The following is a 24,292-nucleotide window of genomic DNA, read 5'->3' on the forward strand; positions in this document are numbered from 1 at the left end:
GAGAGATTAGTTCCAAGAAATTAAGCAACTGCACCTGTGGATAAAACATATATCAGAGCACAACCTTCCAAATCCAAAGCAGCGACTGCAGCTGTCCAACACGTAAAAACATATTTAAAGAAAATGGAGGGAAAACAAAGAGCATGAACGAATGATGTGCAGAAATGGGGAACAATGCATCACTTTGCAAATTGTAGACGGTAGCGCACTTACCCTGGGTCCACCTCAATGCACCGAAATGACTTGGTAAGAGAAATGTATTTCCTATTGTATTCTAATACCAGTCTGGAGCCTGCGGTGATCACCTGTGTGTGTTTAAGATCAGCTTAATGCGCTCTTTATTACACAGGACTGTACACTGCTGTGGTGGGCAGCATATTTGATGAGAGTCTAACCCGTGGGTGCTTAAAACAGCTTTCCATTGTTAACAGCACTGTGAGACATTGTTAGATTACAAATTCTTAGGTGGGATTTTTTCTCAGATGTTTTCTAGGTTACGTTCAAGTCTGCACTGTGATCTTTAATTTAAAAACTTGTATTAATGTTGTAATAAAGTTAAAAACTTTTTTTTACATTTTACATTATTACCGACTGTCAGAAGCTGCAGAAGTCTGTATTATAAGAATAGCAGAACTAAAAGAACTAAAAGAGAGTAAAATATCATAAAACAAGGGAATACAGAGAAATCTAGTGACTGTCAGAATATTCCTACAATAATATATAAAGATACATAACAATTTCAGATGTAAATGAAAAACTCCAAACAGTATGTAAATGTAAAATATAAAGCACTTTAACAGTACAAACTCTGCAAGCATAAGCAAACACACTCCAGAGAAGAGCTGTGCTACTTATCAAAGGGAAAAAAGGCTCAACTGGCAAGCTGCAGTCCTTGACAGTGTTTTCTTTCCCAACGCTGATCTAGTATGTACTTAACAGCATGTACCAATGGTCAACTGCTTCAACAAGCTGACTGAAAAACTGAAAAATCTACATGCAGCACTGTATGTCAATATGCATTTATTTAATTATAGTTAGAGACTTGAGCTGTGTCTCTAAAATGAAGCACCATATAGAACTGTGAAAAAGCCAGAGATCACCTTTCATTTCACTCCCAGTCAAAACAGCCATCAAGTATAAGTTATTAATTTTTCAGCATCAGGAAATAAAGCAGAAACATATATTTAACAGAAAATTACACATAGCCTCAAAAACTCAATATAATATCGCATTTTCAGCAATAAGTGTGTCCACGCTTTGCCTTTATTGCAGCTTTTGTTCTTTTCAGGAGGCTTGCTTTCAGATTTTTAAAGACATCTCCAAAATTCAGTCTTAGAAGTTGGTTGATTTTAAGATTGGATGGATGGAAAAGTTAGCAGTGGGATGAACAAATTAAATATTGATTAATTTGATAATTATACTTATGTTAAAGACATCTGTAATGTTCTGTTACAAGTATATTTCCTGCTGTTTTTTCTGATGTTGGAAAATTAAATAACTTGTACCCAATGGCTGTTTTGTCTGGTGATTAATTTAACAAAACTTATTTAATTACCACACAAAACAGCCACTGTGCAAAAGTCCAAAAGTTACAGTACTGGGCTTTTGCACGGTACTGTAACTAATCAGTCAATTTGGCCACGTCAGGCTTGTGTTATACAATAGTTCTATACAATGAATAAAACACTATGTTATTTGTCATTATAGTTATTTGTGTGGCAATTAATCACCACTTAAAGTTTCATGATCGTGACAGGCCTAATTCTCTAATTGCTCAAATCAGTACATGCAGATGTTATAGCTACACTGTTCTGGTTGCACAATGTACACAGTCATCTGAAACAATTACAATGTCTGTGACTTTACATGCTAATCACGAGAAGAAGAACATAGGTATTTAAGTCTGAGGCTTATAATTTTAACAGAGATTAATAAAAAAAAATGGAAAGACTGATATAAGGCCATTTTTGATACTTTTGCATGTTTGCACGTGTTCCCACTCTCGTTTCGCAGTCGCACAAGACATTCACGTTCAGTCAGGCACAAACGCAAATAAAATCATTCAAAGCAAGGCTTAGGAATGATTAATAAGAATGTGGATCCACTTTGGTTTCTGAATGAATGAACTAAGAGGAGATAAGGAAAAAAGGGGCTGCTAAGTTGAATGACTTCTGCCTAGTTTACCTGAACAGCTTTATTGGTCTGATCATCGTAAAGGCTGATAACCCTGTCATAATGTGTCTAGAATTACTTACGTGTGGAACATACAGATATCTCTGACTACCTCTATTCAGTTATGATTAATCTAGATTTGTTACAAAGGAAAGCTATTTATAGCATATGTTTAAGGGCACTGCCAATTCATTAGGTAGACAAATGTATCAGCATAAGCTGAACGTGTGGTATACGGGGGGAGTATAAATTAAAAGAAATGTATTATATTTGAAAAGGAATGCTGCTCATTTTACTGATAATGATTGACTCACAGAGAAGAACAGAGACTTACAAGACACACAGGCTTTGGTTATTCTATAATCAACAGAAACAAAATATTAATATTAACAAGTTTCTTATAACACATTATGGTCTATATTATTGGATGTTTATAAATGAATCATATTAGTATGATGTAGCAGTGCAACATAATATGTTGTACAAGCATACCAACATGATTCTCCTATAAAAAGGTATTTAAGGAAATTAATATCCAGCACAACATTTAGTAAACCCAAAAACTACACTGACATTTTGAACATTTAACCACTGGTAAACATTGACCTCTTAATATCCTATTACATAATAAGGCTTATTATTCAGTAACTACATGGAATACAATGCAAACCAGCTGAGCTATTCTTATAGAAGTGTGCAGTAAAACTTTGGACCAGTCGGTAGGTCCTGGCCATTTAAGAGGTTAATGAAGTTCTTTAGGAAACTCCATACAAACGTTTAACAAAATGATATTTATTTTAGAGAAAAGACTTTTAGTGCAACATGACAGTAGACCCTTTATGTGGTAAAAGCCTGGAGAAGAACTCCAACCAGACTGCACAAGGAGTTACAGAGGTGGAAATGTCAAAGTCTAGCTGCTTTTCTTACAGTGGTGTCACTGAGCTTGTGTTCACTAATCAGATCATGGACTGGACTGGAAACGCACCAGTCGCCTTTTTAAATAATTAGTCTTCACACTGTCTGTTTACAATTAATGCCATTTGGTTTGACATTTAGATTTCTAACACAGTGAATTTCATACAATTTTGTGTATTGGGCAAATGTCCAAATACTATTTGGGGCCACTGTATTGTTCAAAATGTTAAGCTGTAAAAATAAACAAATAAAATAAAGTAAAAATAAATAATTAGTCAGTCAGTGACAAAACCACCCTCCTAAAGACCTCACTGACTATGCCTGTTTCCTTATAAGAACGCCTTCAGCACTGTCTGTACTCTGCACTTCTCAAGAAATAGCCCAGTTCTTAAGAAACCTCATCACAGCCCTTATAAACAGCATTCCAACACGGACTAAAGCTACCCTAAAGAATTAAAACAGCTCAGCTCCATGTTGGCACGTAGTTTTTCGGTGGTCTAACGTGAAAAACGACATTTATGTGTAATGCTAGGCCTAAAACACAGCTATGTCTCATAAACTAAAAACGTTTTGCTTTAGTTGTCGTTATGAGGGAAGGCAGCTGTAACAGTAGGCTAACCTACGGGCCTAGCTAAGCTAAATCTCTTATGGCCACAGAAGCTTTCTAATTGACATTAACTCTGAAATCCGGCTCAAATGTATGATAAGACAACTACACAGCAACTTTATTTGTTTCCCTCCTTCTGTTTTAGTCGAGCTGCCTAAACCGGTGGGCTTTAGGACCCTGCTCGGCGCGTGAGAGCGACTGGTGATTCACCACTGATGACAGAGGGAACCATGTCCCAATCAGCTAGCATTCATAGCACTTCAACGATTTCTCCTTTATATATTCCGTTTATTTAGTCCCAAATGTTATGAGAGAGTATAACAGCGAAAAATGCCCTTTTAGCAGGTAACAGCACTGGCAGCTTCTTCTGAAAGCTTGAGATAAATTTTATCTGCATAGGGATTTGAGAGTGAATGATGGAGCACATCAGATTGCCAAAGGTAAAAACAATACCAGAAAATTGCTGTTATTTGCCAGGAACATGATTTAAAGTTCACATTGGTCTGTTTCTACTCAGCGTTTTTAAAGAGTGCCGTTAGCTTTCAAATGACGTGATGCATCTGTGTCACTGTGTTTGTCAAATTTTGAAGCCTGGTACTGATAGTTTTATAGTGTGAATGATGTAAGGATGTGCTATGTAGCATGAGAACACAGTATATTTTGCTCCTGTTCACCACGAACCACCTCTTAAAAGCCTTAAAATTATCTTCATGGAGAGAATATCACAAGCTACTGCTCAAGATAAACGGTCAGTTTTCTGAAATGCCTTTTTATAAATTATCTTTTAATACCACAGAGGTGAAAAGGTGCATTTACTCATGAAATTAGCCAAGTTACACACTTGCTGTATACAAGATGGTTCTTCAAGGGTTCTTTAATAAAGGCAGTGGTTCTATTTGGAACCATGAGTTCTATCTAGAACCATTTCATGCTTAAATGGTTCTTTGCATGGTGAAATGGTTCTCTAGAGAGCAATGCCAAGCTTGTAGCAACAGAAGAACCCTTTTTTGGTGGTATATAGAACCAATTTTACAAGAAGGTTCTAAATAGAACCATATACAAAACTTTCTCCATCAATCTGAAGAGCAATTTCACCTTGCAGAGAACCGTTTAAGCATAAAATGATTCTATATAGATCTAAATAGAACCACTGCCTTTAAATAGAACCATTGCCTTTACTAAAGAACCCTTGAAGAACCATCTTTTTATGTGTGTACTTTAGTCCTTTGAAGTCATATAAGCTTCAAAAACGTGCATGTTTTGCACATGCCCATATGTGTTGCAGCCCTTTGGCAGTGTTTAATTTCATTCTCATCCAACTCATCCAGTGTTGTGTGTGTCATGTTGCAGGTTGAAAAAGTCCAGTTAGTGGACAGGGGCTCTTCTCGACGGGCACAAGTGGGCACATTGTACTTGACAGCCTCTCATACTATCTTTGTGGATAACGAGACTGAGGTTCGCAATGAAATATGGGTAAGTTGATTTGTTATTCATACCAGGCTTTATTGGCATTGTTTAGTTGATAAAGTAGTTTTTTAAAATACAACCCCATTTCCAAAAAAGTTGGGATGCAGTGAAAAATGTAAATAAAAATATAATGCAATGATGTGCAAATCATTTAAACCCTATATGTAATTGAAAATAGTACAAAGACAACAGATTAAACGTTGAAACTGAGAAACTTCACTGTTTTTTTTAAAATATATGCCCATTTTGAATTTGATGCCAACAACACATTCCAGAAAAGTTGGGACTGGGCCAACAAAAGGCTGGTAAAATTGTGTAATGCTAAAAAACACCTGGTGGTTAATTGGCAACAGGTCAGTAACGTGATTGGGTATAAAAAGAGCATCACAGAGAGGCTGAGTCTTTTAGAAGTAAAGATGAGGAGGGGTTTGCCACTCTGCACGGGCAAATAGTCCAACAATTCAAGAATAACGTTTCTCAACATAAAATAGCAAAGAACTTTTGCTTTTCATCATCTACGGTACAAAACATCATTAAAAGATTCAGAGAATCTGGAGAAATCTCTCTATGCAAGGGACAAGGCCAAAACCCAGTGTTTGCTGGCCATGATCTTTGGGCCCTCAGGCGGCACTTTGCATAAAAAACAGACATGATTCTGTAGAAGAAGTGCTCAGAAACACTTCTGAAACCACTGCCTGTGAAAACAGTTTGTTGCTGCGTCCACAAATGCAAGTTAAAACTCTAAAACGCAAAGAAGAAACCACATATGAACAGGATCCAGGAATGCTGCCACCTTCTCTGGGCCTTAGCTCATTTAAAATGGACTGAGGTGAAGTGGAGAAGTGTCTTGTGTTCCGAGTTGCCACTCCAAGCTGAATTAGATTATTAGGTAAAAATAAAATAATCCTCTTTTGCAGTAAAATAAAGCTCTGCTGGTCGTTCTAACACAGTTTTAACAACAAATGTTAATATAAAGGATAAAGAATCTTAAATGTTGGAGTTAATGTATAATTAATGTATAACTGCTAATTCCCCCTTTAACTCTGAAGACTGGCGTGCAGACTGCTGGTCGACATAGCAATGCAGACAACAATCTTGCCTAGCTAGTAGCTTAGTAGTAAGATGAACATCGATAATTTTGAGATTAATGGACTTAATTGCATTTATAAGCACTCCAGCTGGTTTCCTGATACGTTTAATCTGCAACGAGAAACTGTCAAACACTAAAAAGTTGTGAAGCTGAAGTCAGCTTCGAGGATCTCATTCACCAGCTTCTTGTCTAAATTTTCCTGTTCCACCTTAAATGGTGCAGCAGTTACATTCTGGCACCTCAGGCACCATTTAGGTGGAACGGGAATGTTAGAACAAGAAACTGTGAGAAAATTGGCTATAGCTGAGCCAAAGCCTAAAGCAGAGCAAAGTACGTCTGCATTTTCGTTTATATTTTAGCCTATGCTAGTAGCACATACTGAGACATATTTACAGACAAGATGGTAAAATGGACATAAAATGTTGTGGCTCACAAGGTGGTTTGATTTTTGTTGAATGGACAAAATGGCTCTTAACATTTCGGTTGCTGACCCCTGTACTAGGCCTTGTACTTGAGTATGTCGCACTGTGACAAAAGAAAATTACAGATGGTTTCATTTTTCATCACAGGTGCTGCATAGTTTAGTGTGTAATGTTGAGAAGCAAAGCGTTACTGCCTTGGGCTATCCACTTCTCATTCAGTGCAAGAATTTCCAGGTCATTCAACTCATCATCCCACAAGAGAATGACTGCAACGATGTTCTTATGTCACTCTTACGTCTCTCCAGGGCAAGTAAGTATGATATTTAACAAATTTCAAGTGTTCAAGTGTTACTTGCACTCACTAATCTGATCATTATCAGATTTGAGCAGTTATCTGATTATTCAAAGGTCATGTAAACAGCATACTCAGATTTCTTAGACCGAATTAAGGCCTACAAATTTGATCGAGTAATCCCATAAAGAGAGCTGGACTTTTAGCTCAGTAATCAGGTTTTTCGGTGCATATCTACCCTTGCTCTGATTTCTTTCATTTTTCTCAATGTGCACATGTGCAAAAACAGAGGCCTTTCGGGGATTAGCAGGCAGCGTTTAACACAGCACCTGCAAGATGGCAACAAAATACTTTTGAATCGATGCTGAAACCAACTTCATGCTTGACGAAGTGAAAATTTTGAATATACTTTTTCTAGTTGATGTATATATATATTTTCCGCTGAAGTGATTTTTTTTTAAAGCCATGGCATGACATAAGTGTTTTACTGTACGTTTACATTACATCTGCTTCTGTGAGTTTATTGGTGAGTTGTAAAGCAGAAATCCAATTATTGCATGACTCATGCAGGCCCAGAGTTTTCCCATTATCAAATTTGACACTGTTTACAAGCATAAAGTGGCCAAATTTACTGAATAGCCACTTTACTTGTTAGCTATATTTACTTAGTAGTTACCACTGGTTGCACTATTGAATCAATACTACAGTTATACCGAATTATGAGTAGAGTAGTTCTAAGCAAAAATGGAAAGAGTGGAAAACTAAGCAAAATACTCATACGGTACTAGCTTACATGCTTACACATTTTCATTGTTGAAGCATAACATGACTGTGGAATCTAACAACTGTGGAAAATTATTGCAGTCAGCTTAAGTAATTGCAATCATCTGACATTAGAGGTGGGTGATATGGCAAAATGTAATATTGCCATACTTAAGGAAGTTTTTTTATGATACACAGTGTGTCAATATATTTATTTTTTCTGACATCCAATAAGTGAGAACAGACAAAGTAGTGCCACTTTTAAAAAAAAACTATAAAAAACTATTAATCTGATACTTGTATTCAACATTTCACACACTGTGCTGCTCTAAAACTAATTAAACAGGACTAATGATGCTTTGTGTTTAGTCAAACATGCAGTTGGAAAATTATTTTTAAGTACTGACGATATCGACAAAATGCTCAGAAAAGCATATTGTGACATATTGTGATGAAATTTCTCATGACACTGAGATATACTGTCATATCACCAAGCTCTATATCAAATAATTGTGATCATTTCAAATAATTGTTAGTAGGCAATTATGTAGTAACTGTGACAGCCCTAACCACAAGTAATAGAAGAATATGCCTTGTGTGCTTACTGATTATAGTGGTACTGAGACAAGGTAACAGCAACGCAGTTCTACTGTAGAGTCTGGAAATAGCTCCAGCAATAGCACCAACCAATTAGCCACTTTATTAAATCACACCTCTGCTCTAGCACTTTTCTATCACTTGTTTTTTCTTGCTTCTGTAGTTATGCGATTCTTCCGATGAGTATATGGCATCTTTTCTGTACACTGGATCATTAACACACTACCGGTGCTGAATCCGTGCACAACAATCTCAGAAAGACAAGCTCTGATGACATTGTTTTATCAGTAACAGCAAAAGTATCGCCAGAGAAACTCAGGGTCATTCCACCTCCACTGTTATTTGTTTATGACCTTTACTGTTACAATTGTGTCATGTTTTCTGTTTTTCTGTTTTTCAGAACGATATGAGGAACTGTATTGTTTTTCTTTCAAGCCTAACATTGACAAGGCTGAGCGAGACCAGGCTTGGGACTTTGTAGACCTGAGGGCTGAATACAGTCGAATGGGAGTACCAAATAAGCTCTGGCATGTCACCCCCATCAACCGAGAATACAGGGTCAGTCAATAACCTAAATACTTTTGCTCATGCACAAATGTATCTCAGCTGTTACATACAGATGTTTGTCTTCATTTCAGAATTTGACAATATGTCAGACTGTAGTACTGTGAAAGTTCACAATTTTGCTTATGTTCATATGATATGTATGTATACACACTGAAAATAGTGAAGCATTGAATTTACTTGATTCAAATGTCTATATTCTCTATAAATTTTCCACATTTATAAAATGTATTATTATCATTACTATTATGTATTAGACGAATGAGTGCACCATTGAATTAACAGAAAATTGCACAGAAGCCTCAATAATTAAATTTAATAACTTTTTTCAGTATTAGCTTAGTCCACCTTTACCTTTCCTACATTTTATGCTTTTCACAATACAGGTAATATCAAACACTTTCAGTCAAATTTAGGTTAGCCCTGTGGAGTTGTCAGTCCATTGTTCTGAGAACACCAGAAGCTTCTTCATGTGATTTGCAAATATTCTTCTTCTTTGTCTTTTTCCTTTCCCAGTAATGGCTTTTTGCACACCTTTGACTCATAGTGTTGAGTTGTTTTCTCACAGTGGACAGATAGACAGAAACAGCTGCAGATTTTTTCAGATCTGATGCAAGAGTGAAGCTTAATTTTCTTGTCTCTCTGAAAGAGGAAAGATTAAGGACGTTTATCTGATGGGGACAGTTTTGGTGGTCTGGCAGGTCTTGCACTGTTGTTAGGTGTCCCATTTTCTCTGTATTGCCTTTTGGAATCTCTTTTTCTTTTGGCTTTCCCTTTTTTATGCAAGCTGATTTTCTTATATTTTATCTCCTCTGAAATATTTTGTACTTAATATTCCCTTTTCACTGGAAATGAAAGAAATGAAGGATTGCCTCTGACTTTTGCACAGTACTTTGTTACTCACTGTTCTGATGTGTAATGGTAATAATGAGACTAATAGAACATTCAGAATCTTACAGCTATTCCTGAGTATTGAAAAAAAGAAAAAAAATGAATGTTCTAAACAATGTAGTGAAATTTTAGTTGGCAACCAAGGGTATCTCATTATCTGTGTTTTAAGGAAACCACTGACAATGATCTCAGTTACACTGCTTTTTAAGATCAAAATTTAACCTACTTTGCAAACAATCTGTGTTATTTATAGATTAAAGACATTTTTAACACATTAAAAAATTAAACATTGAACCAAATCTTGACCACAGAATAGAAAATCATGTCAAAGATGTATGTTCCTGAGTTTTGATTCTGTGTTTTATTCATGTGGAAATTTGAATTAAGTGATTTTAGTGTATTGCTTTTTTCAGTGTAAGGCAGAAAATGTAACGCAATCACTAATCTGTTTTTGTTTCCATGTGTAACTTCTCCTGCTTTGAGATAGGTGTGTGATACATATCCCGCAAACCTGTTTGTGCCTAAATCAGCCACCCTCCCTGTCATTGTCGGGAGCTCCAAGTTTCGCAGCAGAGGCCGATTTCCCACGCTGTCATACTACTGCAAAGAAACCCAAGTGAGTGCTACTGAATTTTCAGCGCATTCTTTTTGAGGAACATGAGGTTCTGTGGGTCCGTTTAATGAGGCTTCTGAGATTCGGCCCTGTTCTTCAGTGTCTTTTGGGCTGCATGTATTTGGTCTTCTGTCATCAGATAATATAATGACGTATGGTACATTTGTTATGTAACATCCAACAGTCTTTGACACTAATATGACACCATTCTTTTCTTCCTTGTGGTTTCCTCTCCAATACTCCACTGGGTATTAAATGTGTCCTGCCACTACTGCACTTACGGAAACTGTGTTCAGAGTTAGGCTGTGCTATATCTTCTTTGCCAGAAGCCTCCATAATATATTGCACAGCATAAGCTTCCAGTATTATAACCGTGATAAGTGGATTGCTTAAAAGATTGGTCAGGTTCCTGCTCTGTGTGGGTTGGCCTCTTCAGAACAGGCCATTCCTTTTATCGAGGTCAAATATTCCCCATAGACTCCTCATGTTTGTGTTGGTTCCAAGAGCGTAAAGCAAAAAATGTGACCTCTACATACAAACCAGGGTGGTGTGACCCAGATGGCTTGGTCATATCATAGCCTCTACACTTATCTATGTTCAGTTAATCCCATATGTGATTGAAACGAGTGTCTAAAAAAAAATGTATCGCCAGCACAACCAAGGTCAAATTCTCATGAAATGGAGCCCAGTTTGTAAATAGGACAGTATGCTCTCAGTTTGATTTATCATCTGTGAGTGGAAGAACATAAATTACAGAAAGTTTTACGGTGATAGTTTTCATTTCCATCTTTGTAAGACGATAACAAAAAAGAGCTCTAAAACTGAGTATAGAAACAGTTGAAGTGTGCATACATCAGAGAAGTGCAAATGCAGGGACATAAAACTAGAGCTGTCATAACCTATTACTTCACACCACTGTTTGAGTCATTTTCATAACATTTGATTGTGTAGATATGCACAACTGTGCCAAAAGTTGATCTCGTAACAGCAGTGCATGTTTTTTTTTGGATTTTTACCCAATTATCTCCCCAATTTAGTCGTCGCCAATTCCACCCGCTAGTTAGGACTCCCCCAATCTCACGATACTATCAACGCTAGGAGGGCGAAGGCTAACACAGGCTTCCTCCGAGACCTGTGAAGCACCACCGCTTCTTTTCGAACTGCCGTTCACGCAACGTCATTGGGCAGTTGCACATGCTCGAAGGAGAGTGCCAAGCGCCAGATACGTTACGTCAGCTAACAGACGCCTGCGCTGACTAGTATCGCATTTAGTGATGGGGGAGAAGGAGGGCCATCCTACCCGCCCAGAGAGAGCAAGGCCAATTGTGCTCTCTTGGACTCCCAGCTGTAGCATCACCAGGGTTCTCATAGTCAGTATGCTGGATGCAAGAGACATGGGAAGGCATGAAGACCTGAGTGATTTTGATGTCACAACACACGAGTGTCAGAACTGGACCTTGGAGCAATGGAAGAAGGTTGCCTGGTCTGATGAGTCCCATTTTCTTTTACATCACGTGGAAGGCCGGGTATGCGTGCACAATTTACCCCTTTATGGTAATGGTATCACCATTGGCTTGCCACACTGCACACATTGTTCAGAAATGGTTTGAGGAACATGAAGAAGAGTTTAAGTTTTTACTGGCCTGCAAATTCCCCATCCGTGGGATGTGTTGGAGCAATAAGTCTGATTCGCTGTGGCTAAACCTCGCAACTTACAAGACTTAAAAGATCTGCTGCTAATGTCTTGGTGCCAGATACCACAGGGCACCTTCAGAGGTCTTGTAGAGTCCATGCCTCAGCAGGTCTGAGCTGTTTTGCCAGCATGTAGAGGACCAACAGCATATTAGGCAGGTGGTCATTTTTGTTTTCGCTCATTGGTGTAGAAACAAGCTATAGTGTATTTCACACTGTGGTATAGTCCATCCAGACCTGGTTTTGCCAAATGTTTGTTTCCATGCTAGGCAGCCATATGTCGCAGCAGCCAGCCTCTGTCCGGTTTCAGCGCCCGCTGCTTGGAAGATGAGCAGATGCTAGAGGCCATCATGAAGTCCAACCCTGGCAGCCGGTTCATGTATGTCGTGGACACCAGACCCAAGGTGAGCTGTCTTGCATAAGAAGATATGTTTAACATTCTTATGAATTTACTTGATTTAAATGAACAGCCATTCCGCATGAATAAAATACAGGCAGTTGACAAATTAAAGGAAACTCCTGAATAAATAAGTGTAGAAATGTAACGTGTGTTTTCAGACAGGTGTCCCGCATCCCACCTTTTGGAAGATTGGTGTTTCCTCCAATACTAGACATGTGGAATCTTGTTTTGTGTTTTTATTTTTAACACAATTTTGGCAGTAATTGTGTGGCTATGATATATTTTATTCATGTAGAAATGATGTACACATTCGGAAAAAGGAAATTCAGTGCATCGCTTTTTTCAGTGCCTTCACAAGCTGTCCAAAAATTTCTAAATGTCTGCATGCTTTCAGCTAAATGCAATGGCAAACCGGGCTACAGGAAAGGGTTATGAAAGTGAGGATAACTACACCAACATCAAGTTTCAGTTCATCGGCATTGAAAACATCCATGTGATGAGGAACAGTCAACAGAAGCTGATTGAAGGTATATTGTCACCTGTGTATTCTGCTTTTTTGATGTCAGGTTAACTTGTAACTGTTTGTGGCTGATGCACTTAGAACATATGCTATATGGGTTGTACAATGCCCACAGAGGTACAAAAAAGGATGCTGGATAAAGTGGAGCCAAAGCGAATGACAGCTTCCCATCATTTTCTCTTAGATCCTCCCATAATTCAGCTTGGAGTGAGATCGGATTACCAGGATACTGGACCACCTAGTGTTCTCATTAATAAAGACAGTTGGACCGTAGGAGGGTTTCACAGTAAAGCAGGGGGATGTAGTAAAACATCTTTGAATCCATCTGGCTTTCATTGCCCGGCTATTTTGGTTTTGCTGAGTTGACGATTGGGGACCCTTTTCCCCCTTATGAGGAAAAGAGGGGCGTGAGAATGATTTGATTCAGTGTTGGAAAAATAACGTTAGTACTAGCTGTGATAGCATTTTGACCTAGAAAGCACTAGGGAGTCCACTGGGTGAATACCACTGAGTCGCTGTCCAGCAGAGACTGCATGGCAGTTCTAGCTCTCGTTACAGTAAAGCCAGTTGGAACCTTTTCCAGCTCTAATTCTTTCCAGAATGGCACTTTCCTTCAACACAGGTTTGTATTAGCCCTGAGATCAGAGTTTGACTGAACCTACTCACCTGTTAATCCCAGCTTGATGCACTTTCATCATGAAGGCAACCATAGGGAGCCATTTGCTCACCATAGAATATTTCTGTTTGTTTAGAAAGGAAGTGCAACATAAGAATATCTGTTACAGAGAGGTGCACATGCTAAAGCAGTCAGTGCACAGCAATGAACTTTCAAATGAAAGTGGCACCAAGCTCTTGTTCATGCTCTTAAAGGAGAAATTTATCAGCACTGCATGTTTGTTAGTACTGGGTAGTGATAAAATGTATCCATATGTCCATGTTTTATCAGTATCAGACAACATTTAAGTTTCTGTTAATGGAGTTGATTAATCTGCATTGGCACTGTATGTTAAAAAAATGTTGTACAAACATTTTTGGACTGTTTTGTCATGTTTTCTTCTTGTAAAAATTCACCAAAAGGAACTTACACTAACCAGGCAGAAACCAAACTTCCAGAAAAAAGAATAAAATGCAGATTTTAGCACAGAAGCCCTACATTATTTAAACGTTCTGCTCCTCCAGAGTACAATAAATACATCCATAACATCAATACAACAATATATCAGAGGATTTTAGTATTTTAACCCCTTAAATGGCCAGGACCCAACAGCGGATCAAAAGTTTTACTAGACACTTCTATATAAGAATAATTCAGCCAATATGCATTGTAGTCCATGTAATTACTGAATAATAAGCCTTAGTATGTAATAAGGGGTTTTTAAGGGGTTACAGTAAATATCTTTCAATACTGATATGATTGTTGTCATCATGTATTCCATATACTACTTATTTATTTTTTTAACTGTATTTTGAACTGTTATCATGTGTTTTGCACCTAAAAAATGACATGCATTGTATCTAAAGTTTTTGTTATATATCATTACCGCAAAAACTAAAAACAAATATTGTTTTGTGACACCAGTGTCAGTGTAGATGAGGTATCACCCAGAACTGTTTTAAGTAAACCAAACAAAGGGAGAACAAAAAAGAAAAAAGTTTAGTAGTTATTGTTCACACAAATATGTGATGGGAAAGAGGACAACTTAATGATACTCTGTGCTGATAAATTTGGAGACTTCGCCAATATTTTTCTTCTGGAAATAGAAACAGTTTAACATTTTTCATCAGATTTTTTCAGTGTCTAAAATAACAACTGTCTGATGTAAATTGAGGTAATTTTTCATGCTTTTCAAACTAAATGTTTTAAATATAATCCAGTGATAAGAGCTGGGCAGTTTTCCCAAGGATGTGTTTAACTGTGTGGTGGCTCATTTCACAGTGTCTGATCTTCGGTCTCCTTCCATGGGGGAATTCCTCATGGGACTGGAAAATTCAGACTGGTTGAAACACATCCAAACCATACTGACTGCTGGAAAGTTCATCGCCAAGGTAGGATTGAGCTGATTCAGAACTGTAGTAGTCTATGCATGCTTGACCTTATGAGACTTTTCTGTACTAATTGTTTGAGTGTGCATGCAGGCTGTGGCAGAGGAAGGGGTCAGTGTCTTGGTTCACTGCTCTGATGGTTGGGATCGGACAGCTCAGGTGTGCTCTGTGGCCAGCATACTTCTTGACCCTTACTACAGGACTCTCAAAGGATTTATGGTAAACGCACTGTCATAAATGCACATTTTGCACTTTCCTGTTTCTGAAATAGTGACTTTGTAGAAGAAGGGACAAACATTATACATATCTTTTCAGATCTTTTCTAATAATGTTGAGTTGTCTTCTCGCAGTAGAAGGACGGACACATGAAACATTTGTGGTTTTTTCAGATCTGAAGCAAGAGTGGAGTTTGATTTTCTCCTCTCTCTCAAAGATGCTTTAAGCACTGTTTATCTGATCATGACAGTTTTGGTGGTCCACGAGGTCTTACATGATTCGTAGAAGTCCCATTTTTTATATCTTTTGATAATTTGAACTGTTTTTCTACTTATTTTCCTTTGACTTACCCCTTCCTTATGCAAGTGGATTATCTTAAATCTTATCTTCTCAGAAATATCTCCTTCAGCCATTTCAAATCTGCAGGGCAGCTACGGTATGTTTGGGTAATTGCTTTTGTGAATGTTAGTGTCTCTTTGAAGGGGAACATGATGTCAATGAGTCTTTTGGGAGCAGCTTTTGTTGGGAGGACACAGCTGTAACTGGTTGGTTTTAAGATTTGAAGGTTGGAAGAGTTAGAGTGTCTGTAAAGTGCACCAAAATAAAGAATGGATCAATTAAATACTGACAGATTTGATGTGTTGCACTTAATGGCTGTTTTGACCAAAAATTAAGTAAGCAAAAGTAGGGATGCATCGAAACAGATACTGGTATCGAAGAAACGCAGTAAAGGAGGCTCTGTTCACACCGAGAATTGTTACTGACTCCATGACTATTGGATACAAAGCTACTGGTCACTTTAAACATTCCGCATCGGTATATTCTCACCAGACCTACACTGTGTGATTTTAGCCCATTTATAAACACAACCACTTCCCCAATATGGGTGGAGACATGTAGTCTATTGAAACGAAGATGGAAAAAAGTCAACCTTTCCTACCTTCCTGGTTTAGGTTCAGTGCTCAGTGTTAGCAGTGCTGCTCAGTTTCTCTGCTCAGTACTTTGATCTCAGCGTGTTATTTTGAATAAAACAGCTTTATTTGGAATTGTTCATGGACAAAGCTGCGCTATCTGTAGAGGCTGCGTTTCACATACCATGGATGGAGCATTTTCGTACAGTGTGAGTATATAAAGCATAGGTTTTGTCCATACATGATGGACTATTCAAATGTACAGTGTGAGTCACCAAAGAACAAGATTTCTAAAATCACGTGTATGCCTGGATTTAGAGGATTCAGCTACAGCTCAACCAGCCAATCAAATAACTTCAGACATAACACAAGTGAGCTCCTCAGATTAACCTCAGATGTGTTTCCTGCTGTCACTGTGCTACAGAGACTGTTGTTGAAAGATACAGATTGGGGTTTGAAACTATGAAACGTATTTTACTTACAGCTATGCAGAAGCGCTTTTCTGACGTGGAACAAAACTCTGTCTTCTCCACTGCAGCTCAGTCCACTCATTTACACTAACTACTTAATTCTAAGTAAGGTACTTGGGTAAGGATGATCACTGACTTTTGCACAGTGCTGTACATTCATGTAACTTAATTTTACTCCACAAAATGGGTCCCAGTGTGATAAGCAATTCGTAATGCTTAAGCATGCATTGGTATGTAAATATTGATGGACATGATGACTTGATAGGCCCACTTTACTTACCCTAAGAGTTTTATTTCAAGCATCAAAATGTAAGCAAAGAAGCGAGATGGGCTTGGCAAGGATAACTGCCAAGCTGTGCTCATAGGCCTTGTTCCTTTGATCATAAGGATTTACTCTGTCTGGCTAGGCTCCTGCCAGAGAGAGCTCTACCTCTCCGGGAGATCAGACAGGGAGGAGCAAGGCCCAGTTTTGTAGAATAATATATTGCTTCTGGGAAAAAATGAACCCCATCAGGGTGAACAGGGTAAAGAAGCCTCGCGGCATAGATTAGCTGTGTCTCGGAATCCCATCTCAAAGAAAATTTAATTTCCTGTTGCACAGGGATGGAAAAACTAGGTTGCCAGAATAATGGATTATGTCAAAATAAATACAAGACGGTGGCATCTCTGCATAGCCCAATTGCTTTAAATGATTGAAATCATATTATTATACATAATACGTTTATATTCCACATGCAGGTGCTGATTGAAAAAGACTGGGTTTCGTTTGGACATCGGTTTTCCCACAGGTGAGTATTCATGGCTCATGCATAAACAATACAGTGACACTCCATTACAATTACACAGTCATTTTGAAACATTCATTAAATGTCTTGTTAATGATTAATGTGCATTTAAGGTAACGAGTTAAAATCACACTCAGTAATGCTTCATGTATACTTTAAGATATTATGAATACATGCACATCTGTTCATGGAATAAACAGGCAAATTAGAATGAAGAGTTTCATTCCAAAATCCTATACACAATCATATTAAACACCCCTGGTTAAATTACATGTTCAGTTGATTTTCTAAGTGAAAATAAGTAAATATGGCATTTTTCTGCAAATGCCCTCTACAGAGAATGCACGTTTGCAAATTTTAATGCACAGTTCTATTTATTTGCTGAGTTTAACATATTGGGAAAAAACATATAATATAAAATGTGGAATACGTTTTTTACAGGACACTTTTTTTTTTCAACATGTTAAATTCAGCAAGTAAACAGTAGTTATGCATTAAAATTTGTTTTCTGTAGAGGATGTATTCACTTATTTTAGCTTAGAAAATCAACTAAATCTGAGACTCGTCATGAAATGAAACCCATCGTATATAATTGTTCCTGTTTACTACTGTATAATGCACATCACATATCTAAAATGATCTATGATAAGAATATCTTATGAAACTTATGCACAGATTCATGGAATGTATAAGGATTTGAAATGTCATTCATTTGCACCTTTTTGTATCAGTCATGAAATCTTTTTAAACAGTATAAAGGGAGCAATAAGAACACAATATAGACATCATGAGCTCAGAACTGTATTTTTTCCTTGAAAAGAAGGAACATGTATTTTAATGTATTCACGTTCATATTATGAAGTGTGTAGTAAATATCATTGAGCGTGTTTTCAGTTCATTACATAATATGCTCGTTCAAAATGTGGGCCTTCAAAATGATTATCTAGTTGTCATGGAGTGTTACTGTACTGTTTATGAATATGCAGTGTACATGTAGTTACTGTAAAGTGTAACCCATTAGACATATGATGCCCACCATTGTAAAAATAAATTTAAAAAAAAGTTTCCAGTCTTGATTGTTTATGTTTTTGAGGGAACCTATCTGTGTGATCTTATGGCTTTTCTCTATATTTAGATACAGTCATCTAGATGAAGACCCCAAGGAGGTGTCACCAGTTATAGACCAGTTCCTGGAGTGTGTGTGGCAGCTTATGGAGCAGTTTCCCTGTGCCTTCGAATACAATGAGAGATTCCTTATCAGCATCCACAATCACATTCATTCTTGTCAATATGGCAACTTCATTTGCAACAGTGAAAAAGAAAGGAAAGATCTGGGGTACATATTTTTATTTATTTAATGAAATAAAACAGTCTTGTCTGTGTTGTACAGTACTCACAACTTAATCTGTATTGTACACATGCACTTTAAATTGTGCTCATTGTCACTAATTAAAGGATAACTTACTTTGTTTCTTCTCCAGCATCAGAGAGAGGACTCACTCCTTATGGCCTCACCTATGGAAGAACAAATCAGACTTTGTGAATCCGCTGTTCAGACCAGACCACAGTCAGACTCAGGGAGTTCTACGGCTCCTCACTACCCCCTACTGTTTCAAGTATGTTAAAGCTTGTTAATAAAACGTTAAAGTTTGACTTTTTGAGTAAACAGCTACCAATTCACAATGGGCAGTTTTTATGCTAGTTAACAAAGCATGGAACTCAAATGCCCCTAAAAATGTTTACAGCATTTTGAGAAGACGTTTATGAACCAGGAACTTGGCTGAGAAACCCGGGCAACCCACTGTTCGGTTGCTCTGCGCTCAAGCTGACATAGACTCCATACGTTTGTGCAAAAGTTTCTGATCAAGTCCACCTCAGAGTCATCTGAACATGCTCCTCAATGAAAAAAAATGTCAATATCACACAACAGTTTATAATAAATAGTTTGTTGAGATTTAAACAAAGTCATTCAGTGGTTTCTTTAAAAGGGTGGTGATAGGAACCAGGGTCACAATGTCTGCAACACAAATATAGCCACATTTTATTTACTATCCAAAACGACCAGTAAAACTACTTTCTTTTGAGTTATGAGTATGTATAATGCTGATAATGGCAACACATCTAAAAACATATGAAAAACATACATTTAGACAAAAACCTCAAATGGTCCATATCATTCATTTTCTTGTATTTTATTTTTGTATTTTAAGGTTTGTGTGGCTTAATGTAGCAAGAATGGTCATAATTTACTTTTACATGACCATTCCCTTATAATTAATCAGGCTATTTGCCTTCAAGGCTGATGTATGTAAATGACCTCTGTTCTGATTGGCTGTCATGTATTGTTTCTCAATTAAAAAGCAATCAGAGCTAAGATTCTCCTTAAAATTTCAATATGAATGGACAGGGCTAAGACTGCTGTAGGCTGAATAGTTCTCATATACAGATTGTATGGATTGGGTAGTGAATGGAATGTTATTAAAGTTTAACAGAGTTCACATATTACTTCAAACTCAACTACTTGGGCCTTTTAACTCAATCTATTGTAAATCAATGTTTCAGGCACCAGGCAGGGTATTCATATCCATTCCATTGTACTAACCCTGAGGTGGCTTTTATATGCTTTGGGTGTCTGGTTCCCATCATCACTACTGCTTAAATTATTCCCTAAATCAGGCCAACTGGAGAGTGAGAGAGAAACAGAGAGAAACTATGTGAAAAACCTTGGCTTGTCAATTTCTCTACAATGGAGCATTTTGCATCAAATCATCCTGAATGACTTTGTTTACATCTTATCTGTTTAATCATGCAGACATTTTGAAATATTGGCGAATTTCTCCTTTAAGACCACCCTGGATCATACTGTGAACTGAAGTGTTTAAATCGTGCAGGAAAAATTCCTCGTGGGCCACTGTGCCCTGTCTCTCTGACGACTGATTGACTCAACCGCTGACCTGAGCCGGGTGCAATTGACGCAACTGGGGCACAAGTGCTTGTTTACAAATAAGAAATCGCTCCATATACTTGTACTGAAAGATGCTGCACTCTCTCTCTCTGTTTCTCTCTCACTCTCAGATCGGCCTGATGTAGAGAATAATTTAAGCATTCCAAACACACTGAACCTAAACCACTGCCTGGCAGTTTCTATGGCAATTCTGGAGCATTTGTTAACTGATCTGCACACTGATTTCTCTCTAACTTCTCTGTCTTATTCTCACCTCTTAGTTCTACAAGGCTGTAATATTTTTCATTTTCTGTCGAACATATTACAGTGCAAGTACACTTTTAATGTTGGCACATTCTGTTTTTCTTCTGTGTTGTATTCAGGTTCTGGAGGGGTTTGTATAATCATTTTGACAGAGGGTTGCACCCACGTCAGTCTGTGCTGGACTGCTTGATGGCTGTAAAAGAGGAAACACAGCAGCTAGAAGAACTGCTGGCTGTTTGTGAGCAGGTAGGGAGCAAATGTGATCATGAGTGCTGCAAGGTCTTTAAAGAGAAATACTACTGATTTTTAAATTTTTCTGAATAATAAGATTGTTGAGAAGTAAACAGATTCATCCAGAGTGGTCTGATGTAAAATGATTCATTACGGACAACTTTACCGACTCTGATTTTCTTTACAACAGTGGCGAAAGGAACCAGGGGTCTTGATGTCAACAACAGTGTTTCCCAGCCCTGGTCCTGGAGGCACACTGTCTTGCACATTATAGTGATTTCCCTGCTTCAAAACACTCACTTAAACTCTTTAAGGGCTTGTTAATGAGCTAATTACTTGGATTAGGTGTGCCGGGAAGACATTAAAATGTGCAGAGCAGTGTGCCTCCAGGACCAGAGTTGGGAAAAACTAATCTACAACACAAACATAGCCATTTTATACACTATCCAAAACAACCAGTGAACCTACGTGGCTTCTCTGTTTTTATATGTAATGCTGATAATGGTAAAATAGTGGTAAATCTGAAAAAAAAGGTTTTCTTGGGGTATTATTTTGCCTTCTCCATTATGATTGTGTTTCAGAAAACACATCTTTGGCAAAGAGCTCATTGCAGAACTATTGTAAAGCAATGTTTCTGGCATCAGGCAGTGAATTTGTAACTATTTCACAGAATAACTTTCTGTAAGAGGCTTTTAAAGGCATTAAACGCTTTGGACATCTGGTTCCTATCACCACAGCTGTGAACAATTCTGACTTGGCAAGTTTCTGTAGAACACTGCATTTCACATCAGGCCACTCTGAATGATAACGACTTAATTATGCAGGAATAATAAAAAATCTGTGCCTCTTCAACTAAGAAAATTTCAAACTAGTCACTGTTTAAGATGTAATCATCCAGTCTTAAAGGAATTCTCCAGTTTTTGAAGCTCAACTTACTCGCACAGAATAGAAGCCAGTGGGTAGGTGCTGAAGCAGCTGCACATTGGCTTCTATTATAAGAGGGTTTTGAGTCAATAGGTTTTGTGATTTTTGCTAAGTACGGGGAAACACATTGAAATGATCGTCAGTGGCAATTGACCCAATGCTGCAGACTAGCAGAATACTGGGGAATCCTTTTAAGAGCGTGCAATAATGTATTTGCACTAAATCTAATGTTTATATATGAGCTTATTTTTAACTGACTGAATCCTGTATTGTTCTAGAAACTCGCTGCCTTGGGTAAAGAGCAGGCGAACGGCCTCTGTGTGAAGAGGAGTACAATAAATCATAGCCAGACTCTCTGGGCAGAGCCAGCGCACCTAAGCTTAGCCAACTCCCCTCAGGATTACACTGGTGGAATTTTGAGCACTGGTCCTAAAGATTGGCCTTTCCAGCAGAGGGAGACTGAGAGCACTGAGCTTAGCCTGTTTGGAGATGCTACAAAAAGCTCAGACCCCGACAACAGCGACCAGGAGTCAGGAGTGGCTGACTTTAGCTGCCATTCCTCCAGTGGTGGAGATTCATTTCCAAGTGAAGATAGCGTCAAGGACGCAGACTCAGACGAAGCTGCTTTCAATACTGCCTAAAAAAGAAAAGTGACACATGATAAATGAAAGCCATAGGATTTCTAAAGGGACCGTGCAATTATACTAAAAATGGCAAAAGGTCATGTATGCATTTTGACTTGAGTTGTTCACTCTATACTCCATTAACAAGTATCTGTGTCTGTATATCTTGTAGCCAGTGAAAAAAGGAAGTGTTGCTTTATTTATTACAATATTTATGCCATTGTAGCTTTGTATGTGCATGAAATGATTTGTATTGCAAACCCCGCATGTTACAAAATACCTCATAAGAATCTTATATTCATGCTAAGGCATCAAATGAGTTTTACATTTTAAAATAGCCTTTCCATGTTTAAATAGAACTGCACAAGTAGGACCCAGACAGAGTTCTGACAGTTTTCACTCCATAAATTTACTTCTTACATGCTCGTAGGCCAAAGAATTCCACTTTACCCAATGTGCTATAGGGACCTACACCCTGAACACAAAGCTAGCTCTGAGGAACAAAATTTAACAACTGACACAGACCAAAAAGGAGAGATATTATAAAGCACACATGATCAAGATGCTCAATGTAGAAACTGTAGGAATATCACCTCACAGTGGTTTATTACAGCCTGCAAATGATGCTGAACATTGATGCTCTTATGAGCAGTAATGGGAGATATGCAGGAAAACATGCAGAGTGTAAGCTTAAGCTACATTTCCTTGTGAATAGTGAGAGATGATTCCCAGATTATGCTCACTCTTAGCTTATTTCTGTCACTAGTGCAATGTTACTCAAATATTAGTAAATAAAGTCAGCTTTACACATTGCCCTGGCCTCTTTGGTAAATTGCTGTAAGCTAATGGTGCTTATTGCAAGGCAGTATATCCATGAGAAATTTATTAGTAGTTTTTAAAAATTTATCATTAAACTATTGTTTAGTTTGACTTCTTTTTTTAATTTGGCTTTTATTTTTCATTTTCTTGTTAAGCACAAGTATACAGACTACACCAATTTGCTTTAGCATTGTTGCAACATTCTTAACATGGCGTTCCTAAAATTACACAAAAAATAAACAATATTTTGGACTTTTCAAAAGATTCTACATAATTACGAGGCTGAGATGTAAACAAGGTAATTCAGAGCAGTTTGGTGTGAAAAGCTCCGCTCTAAAGAAACCTACCAAGTCAGAACTTTTCACAGTGGTGGTGACAGGAACCAGACGTCTAAAGAGTTCAATGCCTCCGAAAGCTCCCTCACAGAAAGGTATTACAGAAAACGGTTAGACATATGCTGCCTGAAGTCTGACACATTCTTTTATGATGGCTTTGTGATAAGGTTTTGGCTAAAAAGGTATTTTAATCCATTCACAGAGGAGGGGCACATGCAGGGCGTTGTAAGTCCGCAATGGAACTTTTTTCCAGACTATTTTTGCATCATCAGCATTACATATAAAACTAAGAAGACACGTGTAGGTCACTGGTGGTTTTGAATGGCAAACTGACTAGATTTGTGTTGTAGACATGGCGACCCCTGGTCCTATCACCACCACTGTAAAGAAATCAGAGTCCTTAAGTTTCTCTACAGTGAACCATTTCTCGTCAAACCACTCTGAATGACTCTGTTTACATCTCGACCACTGAATTATTCAGAAATGTTTAAAAAATGGTGGATTCCACTTTAACATTTTTTATTGAGCTTGTTTCAATTCACAAAACCACAAACGATATGAGTATACAACTTTTATGAATGTCTCCTGGTGTAGCTGCCAAAAATGTACTCACTTTTGCTGAGCTCAGCCTGAACACGCTCCACTGTCCGGAGCGCTGAAAATGAAACAGGTCTAGAAAATACTGGATTCACAGCTCGTGACGTTCCGAGGTCAGTGGTCGTG

At 37.8% G+C, this 24,292-nt stretch overlaps 1 protein-coding gene and 1 long non-coding RNA gene across 4 annotated transcripts; one reads left to right on the top strand and one right to left on the bottom strand.

The window, feature by feature from the left end:
• Positions 1 to 23,228, top strand: mtmr7a (myotubularin related protein 7a). 2 transcript variants are annotated; one of them, XM_036568681.1, is made up of 14 exons: positions 1 to 246; positions 5,045 to 5,167; positions 6,821 to 6,983; positions 8,725 to 8,882; positions 10,267 to 10,395; positions 12,354 to 12,488; positions 12,879 to 13,011; positions 14,941 to 15,050; positions 15,141 to 15,266; positions 17,383 to 17,432; positions 18,565 to 18,765; positions 18,911 to 19,045; positions 20,757 to 20,883; positions 22,071 to 23,228. In XM_036568681.1, exons 1-14 carry the CDS (start codon positions 229 to 231, stop codon positions 22,431 to 22,433), a joined length of 1,971 nt encoding a protein of 656 aa, XP_036424574.1. In that variant the 5' UTR covers positions 1 to 228; the 3' UTR covers positions 22,434 to 23,228. The 2 variants fall into 2 exon arrangements, with proteins under 2 accessions (XP_036424574.1, XP_036424573.1); XM_036568680.1 differs by lacking the exon at positions 1 to 246 and adding an exon at positions 256 to 4,134.
• On the bottom strand, positions 17,889 to 24,282 carry LOC118806953. Of its 2 annotated transcripts, XR_005007156.1 has the most exons (5): positions 24,183 to 24,282; positions 22,302 to 22,429; positions 20,648 to 20,830; positions 18,895 to 18,944; positions 17,889 to 18,660 (listed from the first exon to the last, which is right to left on the bottom strand). It is a non-coding gene; the product is annotated as an uncharacterized LOC118806953 (long non-coding RNA). The 2 variants fall into 2 exon arrangements; XR_005007157.1 differs by lacking the exon at positions 20,648 to 20,830.
• Between the last annotated feature and the right edge of the window lie 10 nt (positions 24,283 to 24,292).

This window comes from Colossoma macropomum, unplaced genomic scaffold (assembly GCF_904425465.1).
Source record: "Colossoma macropomum unplaced genomic scaffold, Colossoma_macropomum, whole genome shotgun sequence".
In the NCBI taxonomy this organism is placed as follows: domain Eukaryota; kingdom Metazoa; phylum Chordata; class Actinopteri; order Characiformes; family Serrasalmidae; genus Colossoma; species Colossoma macropomum.